This window comes from Coffea arabica, chromosome 6c, assembly GCF_036785885.1.
Source record: "Coffea arabica cultivar ET-39 chromosome 6c, Coffea Arabica ET-39 HiFi, whole genome shotgun sequence".
NCBI classification, from domain to species: domain Eukaryota; kingdom Viridiplantae; phylum Streptophyta; class Magnoliopsida; order Gentianales; family Rubiaceae; genus Coffea; species Coffea arabica.
In genome coordinates, this window is record NC_092320.1 from 11783814 (window position 1) to 11799161 (window position 15348).

Below are 15348 nucleotides of genomic sequence, written 5' to 3' on the forward strand. Positions count from 1 at the left end.
TCCAAGTTTCTTGAAATTGTATTTTAGCTACGCGATGTAGTGGAAAGCTTGTCCTTCAGTATCCTTCGGGGTTCTTCTCTGCCTATTCTCATGGCTGTCTATCTAAGTAAATATGATGACCACCCTTTACGTGTTCTTAATGATGGAGATGGCAAATTCAGCACCATTTTTATGGAAACAGATAATCTACGAAGGGATGTGAAGTTATTCTTCAAGATTTGTGTGAAGTGATATTGAAGTATGGTAATATTTACCAGAAATGAGGGTAGTATAAAAATGCTGCCCCCCAACACAAAAACCACACAAAACAAAGAAGATTCGGTTTGCCTAAAATCAGATGCTGAAAAAACATTACTCTTGTTCAAGAAATCAAATAAAAGAGCTTGATTTATTGGCAGGTTCACATGAATTAGGACCAAAAGGTCTGAATTCTGTGGATAAGAAGAGTTTAGCCACGAAGCATGCACGTTACGTTTTTTTGGCGCATGCAACCCAACGATTGACTTGGTAAGCAGCATCTGAAGCACAGAATTTATGAAGCTGTCCGGGATTGGTCTACTGTCATGTCGTCCAAATACACACAAAGAACCACAAGCATGGGCGTATTATACATGATGTTTCCTCTGCCCCCAGTCAATAATTGATTCTCTCCCCCAACTCCTTCCCCTCCTAGCCTTTTTCTCAGCTTCTCTATTTATTTGCTAGTCTCATCTGTTTTGCTCTCCCAAAAGACAACGGATAGTTTCTTCCAGTCTTTTGCTTATGCATTAGTCATGAGATACTTGGTGGCCATTATCTTTTCCTACCTCCTAATAGTGGCAATCACTGCAGTTTGCGAGGATGCCAACCCTTCTTCTTCTTCTTCTTCTTCTTCCAGAAAATGGAGCGTCTCATACAAGAGCCAACAAGGAATTCAGAATCTCAAGGTTAGCAGCATACTTACTATTTGTCCTCCTAACTTTGATAATATAACAAATTTGAAGAAATTTAGAAGAACCAGAATAAATAACATATAACATATCTTAGCTTTAGGTTTATCTAAATTCCTGCTGCATGTAAGCGAACTGGGTATGTAACCCTGTATGCATCTTACGTTGCTTCAATTGAAGATTATCCTTTCTTTTAATTTCATGATTGTGCAAGTCTCTGTGATAGCTCGAGGAAAATCTCCTGACGTCCAATTTGCAGGGCTCCTCCTATGTTGGAAGCGTAGAGCAGGCTGCTGGACGTGGAGCGAAACCTTCAAACCAAGAGTCCGAGGCATATTCCATGGAACCAGACAACTCAAGCAACATGGATGTTGAGGACATTGCTTACCATATCGATTATCACGGGGCGACTACACATCCTACACCGACTCCTAAGCATCCAAAACCATAGAGATTTAGCAGAGATTATGCACGCTCCTTATGAGTGAGCAACATGAGTGAATATAGCAATGCAGGAATAAGATCCATACCATATTGGATGTAGAATATTCCAAGCTGATTAATCTGTACTGCCTAGTCTATTTCAGCAGTGAAACATGCCTAATTAGTGAGACAAAATAGAGACTCGCGTATTTACTTTATGAATGGCAGATGACTGTAATACAAGTAACTCTCCAAGAGCTTAGTCTGCATAACTGGTCTCCGTTGCTAATATTTAGTCGTATACTCTCTTTTGGTGAATATCACAATTTACAAAATATTATTGTTTATCACAGCTAGGTTTCACGTTTTATCAACTGGTCAAATGGAGCGAAAGCATCCCTTTTGTATACTGCTGCCTTACTCTCTTGTATCTCTCAAGCAGCATCTTATAGTTTGGTTCAACATCCTCAAATAAAACTTCAGCACAGAACTTGGATTTAACCAGCAAAAATGCATCTTCTACAATGTCCTTATGCTGCATGCAAAAGTGCAAAATAGTTCTGGTGTCAGTTGAGGAAATACACGATCCATGTGATGAGTCCCTCTCCATGGTAAGATGCTGCAGCCATCTTAGTTGCTGGAAAAAATCTTCATGTTTCTGAACAGCTGTTTCCAAAAACTCAAGAAAATCTGAAAACTTTGACTCGGTATTGATCCTACTCGTCAGATAATTGAAAATCATCCTCTGGTTCATACTGAGCCATCCCTCAGTCGCTGTTGACAAAGAAATCTGCCCAACCAAGCAAGCCTTCCGAAATGTTGAGTCATTATCACCTATCAACTTGATTGCAACATGCAGCAGGTTCACTGACGTGATATATAGACTCCAAGACATCCAATCACTGAATTGTCGCTGAGGTCCTCCCTGTTTCTCACACCAATGATTGAGTGCAACACGGACGAAACCTTCCCATCTGAGATAAAGATTATTTAACATAGTCAGAAATTGACTGATGTCAAAGGAGTATAACTGGCTCTTCAAAAGCTGAGATATCAACACAATTACTTGTATTGACTTTTCAAATTTTCTCATAATTCTATCTGACTCCAAGATAAAAGTGGTAGTAAAAGAAAAAATTGAGATTCCAGTCCATCTCTATTTCAAAGAGGCACGTAATGAAGAATTCTCTGCTGTATCATGCCATATATTATTTTTCCTTTTCTGATAAATGAACAAAACTCGTTTGTCCAAAACTTAAAATGGGTACCCCAAAACAAAGTCACAGGTAATACACCTTTTGGATGTTTTCAGTTTCCCCAAAAATTGGTCCTTTTCCAATATCATCAGCAATAATTGGTGCAATAGGATCAATAATTAGAAAGAGAGTCAATTTTGATCCAATGTGGTATTTGTCATTAGTCCAACATCATTTCAGACGATTTATAATGAATGATAGAGAGGTCCAAATCAATTACAGTTTTGTTTACACCTGGCATAAATTCTCCAATAGGGTACCGACCCATGATTAATATATTTACTTAGCTTTCTTTGTTCATGACTTTGTAGAAAATAACCTATTGAATAAATTCAAAAGAAAAGACATATATTTGAGAAAATATCCAACAAAACAACAAAACCGAACGTACCTAGTTTGCGACCTTTATGGCCTATTAAAACTACTGACTACCAAAAGCATGCTTTAAATGGATATCCTTCAAGACTCTTTTTACATCATAAACATTGAATTCTTAGAGTTTCTTAAAGCGTTAGATGGGAAAACCACTATTGTTTCATATTTATCACATAAGGATTCTTATGGAGCTTTTTTTGTGCAGGATCACTATAGAGTTATCTGGTCAGCCCCTGGCCTCCGGGGGGAATAAAAAATGCGCAAAACATTTGGGAAAATTATGACAAAATTTGCGTAGTATTTTATTTAGGGCTATTGGAAAGAAACATAATATGGCAAGTTTGTTAAGATAAAGTTTCAGCCGGATGTAGACATGTAAGAGGATAGATTGGAATTTTCCCAACACTGAGACTCTTGAAAGAATGTAAAAGTTAGTGCAAGCAAGCACTTACGCAAATGGAGGCTCAACCTCAATAGCCAGAGTGAGGTGCAAGGAGAATCTAGCTGACCCATCTTCATCAATGGTTGCACGCGCTTCATGAGGGAAACCTCTAGGAATATACAGAACATCACCTTCTTTAAGCAGAAACTGCAGCTTTCCATTTACTGCTTGATTTTCAGGATCAGAATCAGGCCAATTACCATTACTTTGATACAGGCGTGGTAACTGCAAACTTGATCGGGGAAAAATGTTCCACTCCTTTACCCCTCCAAGTTGGCACACAAAAACACAATGATCATCACTATGGCAAGATAATCCTTGCGAGTGTGGAGGTGTTAAGTACATATTCACACCTGCCGATGGTTGGCCAAAGAGCGCTGCTAAGCCATCTGCAATTGCAGCTATACTTTCAAATCGGAACTCCATACCACGCAGAGCAATTGTGTAGCCACTATTATATGCTTCCTCACATTCTAGCATATCATTGACATTGAAAAAATGAGCTTCAGATCTGCTAGAGCCCGATTGCCTGAAAGAATAATGCAACTCCTCTGAGTAATGCGTTCTTACAACACGAATATCCTGTTCGTAGATTATTGGACAACCAAGATTATCTCTCGCCTCCTCCAAGAAATGATGGACATTGAGTTCATCTGACTCTATTGGCGGACAAGAAGTCAGCTTCTTCAGCATAGACAGAAGAAAAGAAGGAATTTCTTTTGATTGAAAACATTCAACAAGACAGCCAAAAATATTGCCTTGCTCGAGGGAATCCTTCAATGAGCCTTTAATCAGTAAAGGTGACATCTCCCAGTAGTCTAATATAAATTGTTGAAAATCAACCTCCCCCAAAGGGAAAATGCTTCTCATAATTTCTTTGACATTTGAATGTTCTTCAACTTGATTGTTACCTATTGAAAGCCTGAAAATACTTTCTGCCAGATTATTTGTTCCAATATTACTTGCACAAAAATGTCTTTCCTGACTGTAATTCAAAGAAGTACAACATAAGATCATACGATGTACTTCTTCCCACAATCTTTTCAAGTGGTTGATGAAACTTTTAGAAAGGTTTCCTGGAATATCCTGCAGTTGTTTAGTTGTACAGGAATTGATGAGCACAAGAGTAGCATGAAATAGCAGCACAGTGTATTCTTCTTCCTCAAACACCATTCGCAGGCAGCTTCCACTGCCTTTCAGGTCACTAAAGAGAGAAACAACAGCAGGAAATGGCTTATATTCCTGAATGAAACAAACACTACAAGATGTTAAGTCCAGAGCTGCAAAGTTGTGAGTTGAATAGTGAAAATCTTGGGAGGATTAAGTTAATCCAGATAAATAAGTAGCCAAAATTATCTAACAAGATGAAATTTTGAAAACACACCAAAGAATTCTAAGGTAGAAAACAAGTACATTTTGACAGTGAAAAAATTGAGACGGTTCTTCCTTTGCTAATATCCCAATAACCAAGAAATTGTCACACAGTTGAAAATAGAAGCTGAAGTTAATCAAGATAAACTTTCTTAAGCTTCAAAATTTTTAACTGTTAAACTTGATTAAAAGCGACAATAGGTTAAAGCAATAGCTGATGATTTCCAAGCAGACTTGTTTCTTAACATACAGAATTCAGGCACTGAAATCAACTTTTGAAATGCAATCTATAGTTCGACACAATTTACTTGCTTCACGATTATTTTGTCTCAGAATCACTTGATTATGTTTGTCAGTTGCTAGCTTACATGTTATTTAGCAGCATTTCACTTAAACTTACAATCCTCCAAGTTTTATATCCAGTCAAAGATTTTTTTTCCATCTAATAGACTGGGAATAGTCAAAGCGCATCATAATAAGGCATTAAAAAACGCGCAATAAATACAGCATTTGCCACACAGTTCATGTGGAAAGGTATTTGTATTATAGTCTATAAAACAGTATAAAGAAACTAAACAGAAAAACCACATTTCTAAATTCGAAAATTACTCACATAAGCTTCTCAAGGACTGAGAAATGTAGCAGCCTCTGTCTTCCAATGGAGGTGGTCAAAAGATCCAGAGTTGCGTTACAGGCAGCAACGGATACATCGCTACTTGAACTTCCCAGCATCAAATTGATCAACCCCATTATTATCCCATCTTCTAAAGCAATCATTTCATTCATTTCGATCGAAATGAGTGATGCAGCTCCAACAAGCTCAGCACTTTTACAAGCAATTTCATCACTCCTAAGACATACCCCAGAAACTCAAATAAATTAGTTTTTTAAAAAAAAAAAGGAAAAGGATACAACTCCTATAGCACAATGTACAACGCAACGACAATCCAAAAGCATGCTCTAGCAAGAAATTTAAGCAATCAAGCCAGTCACTATCCTTATTTCCTTCCTGTCTTTCAATGGCTAACTATGAAGTATGGACCATCAGTAGCAAATACAGAAGGGAACCCGGAAAATATGTCCAAAAGCCACAACCTTTACATATGCAAAAGCTACAGCCCAAAAATTGAGGAACATAAATACCCACTACAACGTATTAATAAATCCAAAGATAAAAAGGGACATAAAAAAGAAAGAATCTTGCTACACAAATGTGCAGAAAACAACAGAAAAAGATAAACATGTGCAACATAATATGGCAGAAAGTTGGGAAGGCAAAAAGTTAAATAAACAAGTTACTTGGAGTTGAGAAGGATAGGAAGCAAGGAGAGAATTGGGGGAGATAGGTATTGGGGAAGAGAGCGATGAAGTCGATTTAGACAATGGTTGATGAGGTGAAAATTACGAGAGGAGTAGGACTCGTTATCAGAAGAACAATAAAGGGCTGCCAAGATTATAGCAAAAAGGGTCTCCGAGTTGGGGTTTCGGATTGCTAATTGTTGGTGTTGGATCCGCTTTCTGGGTTTTATTCTACTCATTCTTTCGGATTTCTTCATTTCAAGTCTTGGACAGTCTCTTCTTGTAACGGGGACTGGGTGGGGGGGCAAACGCGAAAGAATGAGTTCTGGAATTGCAATTTGCAACTGTTCAAGTTAAATGCTACCTAGCAACTTCTCTCTGCCCTTAGATCATCTACCTACACGGTACCCTAATTTTAAGGGCTTGCCAATGAAATAACAAAATGATCCAAGTAATATTTCTTTTTTTCTTAAAACTGTTTGATTTATTGTCATTAAATAATTATAATAATAGATTCGGAAAACCAAGTTGGACGACCTATTTTCTCAATTTAGAGAACGAGCTTAATAATTTTTTCATTATGAGGGATCCAATTGATACTTTTGTTCTTTTTTGGACAACCTAAATGAAACTTTTTTTGGTTCTTTTCTCTTACTGTCAAGGACAGAATCACCGTCAAATCAGACAGGTACACTACACACTCATATGAATTTAGAACTATTCTCATATAGAGACACATTGATTGGAGGCAACTTTTTTGGTTTGAGGAACCAAGTTTAAGATGTTTTGCTGCTTTGGAGGATCGGCATTTTCATTTGGAAGGAACACATCGAGATTTTGGACCAATTTGGAGGACCCATCTGACCAGATATTACAAGCTTGCATAAATTTTTGAGTCATTCACACAATTGAATTTCCACTTGTAGTGAACATGTTTTTGTCATTGATGAACAAGGTAGTGCGAGGAAAGTAGAAGTAACAAAATTAGCAACCATCAGTAGTGTATTTGAAAGAAATTTTGCCCAATATAATGATCAGTATCATCAAAAGAAAAAGTTCATGCATTTCTATTTTTCTAGTATTGGTTGAAACAGACTGGCAATCATGAAGCAGGGATACACTGCAGCCTCTATAGATAATGTTGCTGTTTATCAACTGCCCAGTCTGCAAGGGAATTTATCTTATCTAGACACATTCAGTTTTCTGCTCGCCGCAACAGTTATTCAAGCTGCAAAACCTTTTGCTCAGAGATCGTCCCTCTGACTTGTAGTAATTCCCAATAGTTTAGCCAATTCTCCACTTTCATATGCTTCGACGGTATCTGGAAGAATGTTTGTGTTATGCTCAGGATATAAAAGTTGGCATGAAAACCATGTGAATTTGATAAAAGCGGTTGGATGTGCAGTGTAGTTAATTACCATCAGAACCTCCAATATGCTTTCCATTAATGAAAACTTGTGGGACGGTGCGTCTTCCAACAATTTTGCTCATAGCATTCTGAATTTTCCAACCGTCATCTAGAGGAGAGAAAAACTCAGTCAGAAACGTGAAGAATAATGGCATGATCATATATACACCAAGGGGAGCAATGCGACCCAAAGAAAATTCCCATCCCTCTCCATTATGAAATAGTTGAGTCATCCAAACTGCTTAGCTGACAATCTGCTCTGACATCCTCAAAGAAAGGAGAAAAAAATGGTTGCTAGTAATTCTTTGTCAAGGTCATATTCTGAACACCATAGGTTTTCTAAAGCCTCTATCAAACAGCACAGGGGATGCCATTCAAACAGCTCCTACACCTCCAACCCCAAAGAAGAAAGTGAGACAAATCTCTCTCTCCAACTCTCTGAACCAGAAACTGACTACTGAGTTTGAAACAGCTGCAGTTTTAAAAGCCACATAATCTCCTTTGTTGATCAAGCCAGAATTAAAAGGAACACAGATTAGAAAACAAAAAATTAGCAGCCTTCAAAAGCATGATTTGATGCATCATCATTTAGCAATGTCTAGGCAACTAATGCATCCAGGTTTTACGATGCCTGAAGGAAAGCCTTGAAATGTTGTCCTTTTCATGATACAACCCAGAACACGTCAGTTTCCAGAGGAGGCTTTTAAAAATTTTACACTTGGCAGGCTCCAAAAGCATCAGCAGCTGGAGATATCAAGATGAATAAGAGACACTAAAGGGGCAAAGAATAGTGTTTGGGGTTGTGTTGTTTGTTTGGGCTGGTGGTTTTGGGGGGGGGGGGGGGGGGAGGGGGGAGGAAGGGGAAGTTGACAAACCTCTCTCATCAAGCTCAACAACATATGGTACTTGCTCCAACTCCTTGAAAACAGCCTTTGCCCTTCTACAATATCTGCAAATCAATTGCTTAACAAAGGTACAACAAAAAACAAAAGAAACATGTAACAGTATAATGTGCATGTCAAGTGTTCTGACAGCTGTGTGTGTAATATAGCAGTTTTAGAAATGCAGTATGGTAGCCAGAAATACAAGAAAGCATGATAATAAACCTTTTCCTATGGCAGATAGCCACTCAGCTGGCTATGTATCTTTAGAAGGTGGACAACCCGAAAGAGTTAAGAAAGCTTCAAGCTTGTCCACAAATTCAGCATTTCATTTCTAGCATGGTTAATCAGTATGCTTTACCACAAGAAAACCATCACAAAAATATCACATCAACAGCCACATCTAACTAAGATATTCTACTTTGGTGCCTTTAGCTTTAAAATAAACAGCTCTAGAAGTGCATGATGACATTTGATGAATCAATTTTTGGAAGCTCAAACTTGAAGTTTCAATTTCATAAATGCTTCACTAACATCAGTTCACTCAGAAAGGGGTGCTAATACTTGTGTTTATACCAACAGAACAATCTCAAACCAGTGCCAATATCATCCAGGGCCAATAGAGGAAGACAAACAGACGACATTTTCTTTTCGTCCTTTTGTCTTATGAGGCTTCCAAAACGTCTTGATCCAAATAGCATGGCTGTCTGTGCCATAAACTGAGAACGCAACACTAAAATGAAACAAATTAAGAGATTTTAGGTTGGTAGTTGAAACTTTGGCGCTCAACAAGGCCGAACTTGTCCAATTAGTATAGCGAGACATGTACTAAAAACAACCAATCTGCAATGAATAACACCAATCGGAAGACTCAGAGCAGAGATGACAAGCAATTAGAGCTAGCATCACTAGTGGCAATCACAAAAAAAACTTCCAATGTTACATCCCAATGTTAGCAGTAAGGGCCCAACCAAATAAATCTTCCTCTAAATTTGTTCTCAAGAAGCATAGAATGTCTAACATAAGACTTTTCTTTCTTCTTTCTCTCATTTTTCCAGCTTCTCCCATTTCTTGAAGTTATTTGCTTCCATTTCATAGCATATCATTCATTTTCATCTACCTCAATTTGCAAAAGAAATAAACACTTAAACTCAGAATAGGCTAGTTGATTTCCTCTGTATCTAAAATTCCCATATACTGGAGTTAACCGACAAGTGAGTGTCTAAACTGTCTCCTTCTTATAGTGCGTGGATCTAACATGTTTCTAGTATATTATACAACTGATCTAGGGCGGTTGAGTTGTAATGTACCTTTTTTTTTATTCCTTGTAATTTTTTTCATCATATAAAGTTCTAAGGCACAGAGCTACTACCCCTTTCTGCCCAATACGATGCAAAAAGCCAGCTTCAACACACGAAGCTTTTCAAACTTATAATTCCAGTAAGGCTGTAATTAGTTCTGCACCTGAAATGGAATCGGATTGGTATGGTATTCTGTATAAATGCAACTTAAATTGAATAGTTACATTTTCCAATTCCGATCCTATTCCAGTTCTAAAAGAATAGCAAGCATATTCAGCCTAAGCAATATATTGATCTGAAATGCCTAAATACAGAGTTTTCAGTAAACCAAAAAAGAAAAATCAAGAGGGAAGGAGACGGGTAATTACGGGCAGTAAGATTTGGAGAAGATAACGATGGTATGAGAACCAATGGTCTCCTTGACGAACTGGGTGGCGGCGGCTGCTGCGGCTTCGAGTTCAGCTTCGTCATCGGATTCATACGGCGTTGAAGCCGATGAGCTTAAAAAAATGAAGGCAGTCAAAATAGTTGATATGAAGATCAAATGAATAACAGATGATGCCTTAACCATTTCTACTGTAATTTTTGATACGGCGGCTGAGGGTCTGGGTGATGCAATCGCCGCCCTTGGATTCTTTATCAACTGAGACTACTTGGGAGGATTCTTTGAGGATCTGCGCCGCTGTGGTATTGAAATGATAAACAAAAAACTCGACTACCAAATACTAAAAAACATATTACCAATTAATAAAATTGGAAGTATTTACGAAATATTTAATGTCATATCTTTTACTAGGCACTAGTTCCTTAATTTATCTGTCATGTAGCCAGACCTCATTATGGCTATGGAGTCGAATTAATCTTAATATCCAAGCTTGGTCAATCGAAATTAGGCAGAACTTAACATAAGCTTGAGATGAATTGAGCATGGCCTAAGTGTTAGCTTGCTTAGTGAGCTTTCAACTGGGGTGGTCAAAATCATGGCCTTATATTAAAACAACAAAAAATATGAGTGCAGCACAATTTTATCGGAAAGTCTTTAATTTTTTAAGGAAATTCTCTAAATTAGGAAAATAGAAAAATAATAGCTACAATTAAATCGTTTGTACTAATTAAAATAAAAATATGGGGTAAATAATCCCTTGAACGTTTTTGAACGTTTTGTAACATTTTTTGAACGTTTTGTAATTCTATGTAAATTTTTCATAAATCTTCGCAATAGGAGTATGATATTTTGTTACTATTCATATGGGTTTCATATATAATAATTGTGTCTTCATTATTAAATTTTACAAGTATTTCACGTAGAATTACATATTTAAAACATAAAAAAGTTCCGTTCAGACGATTGTTACTGACAACTGTTAGAGTCTTTAGTCCAGTTGTATCTCGCTATGTATAGAGCTGTAAACGAACCGAAACAAACCGAGTATTTCATGTTTGAGTTCTGTTCGTTAAGCGATTCGAACTCCGTTCGTGTTCGTTCGTTAACTTTCGAACTCTAAATCTGTGTTCGTGTTCGGCTCGTTAAGTAAAGTTCGTGTTCGTATTCGTGTTCGTGTTCGGCTCGTTTAACATAAACGAGCTGTTCGCGAACACGCTCGAAAAATTCGAATCCAGATTATTCTAGGCCTTAAATATGCCACACAAATCATTAATCATCCTAAAAAATAATTAAAATACTAAATGACTAAATTCCATTATTCAATAACTGCATAACCAACATTAACATAAAAACAACAAAAAAAACAAAGTAATTTGTCCTTCAAATATAAAAATTCAGCCATAAGACAAGTATAAATTTTCGGCAGCAGCCAATGGGGAAGGAAAACAAAAGTAAGGTTGGAAAGGGAAGGGGAAAATTTTAGAATTTCTTATGAGTAACCCTAAAATTTGTCAAATGACAATTATGTCCTTGTTCGCGAACGCTCGTTAAAATTCGCGAACATGTTCGTGTTCGCTCGATTATTAAACGAACACAAAAATTCGTTCGTGTTCGTTCGTTTAAGACTTTCGAACGAGCCTTTAACGAACACGAACGAGCCGAAACGAACCGAGCTAACGAACAGCTCGGTTCGTTTAACAGCTCTAGCTATGTATGACAAAAATGTCTAAGAAATCAATCCAAGTGGGGGTACACTGTGAAATCGACTTCTACATAGAAATGCAAAAAACTTGTGAGTTTACTTGCTCAAAATTACTTGTGAGTGCAAATAACTTGTGAGTTCAAACTCTAAATTCATGTTGATCAAGTTCGAACAATTCGAATAACTTGACAAGTTCAAAGTCGATTTAGAGATGGATATATAAAACTCGAAAATTGGTTGAGTTTGACCGAGTTCAATCAAATTTCAAATACATATGTATTTTGACTTTGTTGTATTTATTTGTGTGAAAAACTACCATATCTCTTGTTTAAAATTATATAAATTTATATCACACAAGTTTGACTAAGCTTGACTAATAAAGATCCAATTTGGCTTTGAAGTTGAGCTTGAGTGAGCTTAGTTTAAGTAAATGTGATCTTAAGTTTACTTGTTTATATTCAAACTAGTATAATTATCTCCAAAATTTGGGGTCAAGTGCCCTAAAGTTTAGGGAGTAAAATCTGTACTTTGGGGCACTGGAAGAGTAGACCACCAACTCGAGGGTCAAGTGCACAAAACAAAATTAGTTAGTACATCGATGAGGATTTGGTTTATCTACAAGATTATAACATTCTCCATAAACTTGCTGATGTGAGTCTAACCAAGCACGAGTTAATTAAATAATTAATGACAAAGACATGAAATTTGCTAGCCATATATTTCTCAACATACTATATTACTAATCCCTTTTTTTTTTTTCTGTCAACATACTATTCCCTCATTTCTCAACATACAAAGAGAAGTGAAATTTGTTTAACCCTACAATCCAAGCTTGATCAGTCCAAATTAGGTGGAATTAGATATAAGCTTGAGTGTAGTTGAGCATGGCGTCAATGTTAGTATGCTTAGACAGTGAGCTATGACTTGGGTGTCAAAACTCAAAAGCATGGCCTGATTTGGGGGCAAAAAAAAATGAGTACAGCAGGATTTACAGAGAAAGTTTCAAAAGTTTTGAGGATATTCTTGAATACAGGAAAATGATAGCTAAAATCAAATATTAATTTTTTTTACTAATTAAAACAAAATTATGGGGAAAATAATCCTTGAGGTTGGGGACTAACAATGGAACAAGATTGATGATAGAAAAGGGGCTTCTCTGACGGTTGTTAATTTTGTCTAATGCTCCATTTGGGGTTACGATAACTTATAAAAAAAAAATACTTTTGACGCAAATATTTTTAACAAAAGTACTTTTAAATTGCCAAATACCAGGTTCCTTAGGTTATGAAAAATTAATTACAAAATATTTTAGAAGTAGTTTTAGTATTTAAAAATTTTTTTTTTTGGTAAATGCACGGCAACTCTGAGGGGGCCAAATCGGTGTTTGACAAAAATGTCCCGAGGAAAGTGCGGGTAGATGCCGGTCAAATCGACTTCCAAATTCGCAACAATAATTTGGATATTTTAGGTATAACAACCACAAAAAACTATCTATTTAAATTAAAAACAAAAGCCCAATAATTTAGCCGAGTTTTTGAGGTCTAAACTTGATCAACAGACAACTGAGAACCTTGTTGACTAATTTTGGATGCCATTCCTCAATCACAAATTCACAATCATTGCCCCGGGGCGGCTGCACATTGGTAGTTCCTAAAATAGTTGATTTCTTCCACCTTGTCGTCAATTATTAATTAATCAGTCACCCAAATACTCTATTTACATGCATGCCGGAAGTCGGATGAGATGAGTCACACTAAGTTACCGTTGAAGTTGACAGATATTTGAAGCTATGGACATGCACAATTTCTTAAATGTTCAACAAATTGGTTGGATTAATCATTTTTAAGAGACTCAATTACAGTTCTTGCTTTATATCTATATATATATTAATCTAAGTAAGGAAATCACAACAAAATATTTACAACTCCAAAAATTATATATTCGGATGAACTCTCATTCTCATTCTCTTAGTTAACTCGTTTATTTTTCTTCTTCCTTGTAAAAAAAGAGTTGGTACTGTTGCATGTTTAGTCTGACCATCAATGAGCTTCAACAAAAATCCCAGCAATGAGCAATCTCAAGTCTCAACTATTTCACTGATCTTTCTTTACGTTCTAAAAATTATACTAACCTCTCTTGAGATTTAGTATTTTGTAATATATAGGTCCAATCAATAATTAAAAAGTGATATTAAAAGAGAAAATATAACATGATTTCACTATTGCTTCATATCTACTATATTATTTCAATAGTCTGATACTAACCAATGCATTAAAAGAAAAATATTAGAACATGTTATTTATCATCAAGGATCAAATTACATATAGTATCAAAAAATAGTAGTATATTATTATATATATTTCATTTAATGTAAAATTCAAATTACTCTTTTCATTTATAAGTCCATTATCCAGCATGATCAACAACAAATAATTAAAAAAAGATTGTAACCAAACACTACAAAGAGCGAACTTTAATACCATAAAAATTTTAGCAACTAGTTTTAATATGTTGTCAAGGATATTTATGAAGTTAAAGTTCATTCTCTGTGATGTTTTGGCTGAAATTTTTGTTAATAATTTGTTATTGATCATTTTAACAATGGGTATATAATAAAAAAAATAATTTGGATATTACATTAAGTGAAAAATATAGAATGATATATTATTTTTTAATGCTTTAAGTGATTTGATTCCTATATATAAATAGCAAATTCTAATATTTTTCTTTAATGTGTGGGTCGATATTAAACTAACTAAATAATGTAGTAAATGAGGGATAATAATGGAATCATATTATTTTCTTTATTCTAATATTACTTTTTAATTGCTAATTGGGACTTAATGTAACGAGATAATTAATCATAAAGGAAGTTAGTATAATTTTTAAAATTTAAAGATAGACCACTAAAATAGCCAGAAATCTCAGGAGAGGTTTCTGAAGTTATCCCCAACTATTAAAAAGTTATTAATATCTTCCACCACCAAAAAGAAGAAGAAGAAAAAAAGATAAAAATAAGAGATAATTTCACAAACCTCCCTTGAAGTATCAAATAGTTGCAGAGAGCTCTCCTCAAATTTTAGAAATTACACCTAGTTCCCTTGCTTTTACTATTTAGGTAACAAGAATGACCTATCAAACTAGATTTTTCCTCAAACACCCTAAACTACCCCTGTTCTATAAAAAAACAAAAGAAAACTATTTTTCTCAACACCTTCTCCCAATTTTACAACAGCACCACTACCAAACAAACATTTCAAACTACAATACCAAATCTAATTATTTTCAAATGTGACAGTCCCACCTTCCCCTAAGGCGTACCAAAGGGGTTAGCGGACTGCCTGCCCAACTCTCGTCAGGACTATCGAGCAGTTAAAGGAAATCGAAAACGTTCAGGAAGGTAATAGCGCGCTCAAACAATTCAAAGTCGCCAAATGGCAAAACGAAAATCGAAACTACAATGAATAGTGGTTGCCACGTCACCATCCAACTAGGAGCCAAACAAATACAGATATGGCCATATAACTCGGGGAAACATTCCCAATCCGAATAGGATACATGAACAGGGTAAATAGT

General features: G+C 35.9%; 2 protein-coding genes and 1 long non-coding RNA gene across 3 annotated transcripts; 1 reads left to right on the forward strand and 2 right to left on the reverse strand.

Moving 5' to 3' along the window:
* Window positions 1-361: 361 nt before the first annotated feature.
* On the forward strand, window positions 362-1624 carry LOC140008477 (uncharacterized). The gene is made up of 2 exons (XR_011815842.1): window positions 362-926; window positions 1189-1624. It is a non-coding gene; the product is annotated as an uncharacterized lncRNA (long non-coding RNA).
* Window positions 1618-6499, reverse strand: LOC140008475 (uncharacterized). The gene is made up of 4 exons (XM_072052914.1): window positions 6096-6499; window positions 5410-5646; window positions 3436-4683; window positions 1618-2326 (listed from the first exon to the last, which is right to left on the reverse strand). Exons 1-4 carry the CDS (start codon window positions 6350-6352, stop codon window positions 1723-1725), a joined length of 2346 nt encoding a protein of 781 aa, XP_071909015.1. The 5' UTR covers window positions 6353-6499; the 3' UTR covers window positions 1618-1722.
* Window positions 6500-7079: 580 nt separating this feature from the next.
* On the reverse strand, window positions 7080-10564 carry LOC140008476 (glutaredoxin-C4-like). Its single transcript, XM_072052915.1, has 4 exons — window positions 10054-10564; window positions 8379-8452; window positions 7514-7612; window positions 7080-7416 (listed from the first exon to the last, which is right to left on the reverse strand). Exons 1-4 carry the CDS (start codon window positions 10254-10256, stop codon window positions 7340-7342), a joined length of 453 nt encoding a protein of 150 aa, XP_071909016.1. The 5' UTR covers window positions 10257-10564; the 3' UTR covers window positions 7080-7339.
* Between the last annotated feature and the right edge of the window lie 4784 nt (window positions 10565-15348).

Bases quoted from the DNA above. Each gene is read 5' to 3' on its own strand.
- LOC140008475 (XM_072052914.1), bottom strand. From the start codon at position 6,352: ATGAAGAAATCCGAAAGAATGAGTAGAATAAAACCCAGAAAGCGGATC. The intron at 5,647-6,095 runs GTAACTTGTTTA...GGTATGTCTTAG, and splicing joins CCTATCCTTCTCAACTCCAA to GAGTGATGAAATTGCTTGTA. The intron at 2,327-3,435 runs GTAAGTGCTTGC...TCTTTATCTCAG, and splicing joins GAGGTTGAGCCTCCATTTGC to ATGGGAAGGTTTCGTCCGTG.
- LOC140008476 (XM_072052915.1), bottom strand. From the start codon at position 10,256: ATGGTTAAGGCATCATCTGTTATTCATTTGATCTTCATATCAACTATT. The intron at 8,453-10,053 runs GTAATTACCCGT...ATTGATTTGCAG, and splicing joins TTCTCCAAATCTTACTGCCC to ATATTGTAGAAGGGCAAAGG. The intron at 7,613-8,378 runs GTTTGTCAACTT...TCTCTCCTCTAG, and splicing joins TGTTGAGCTTGATGAGAGAG to ATGACGGTTGGAAAATTCAG.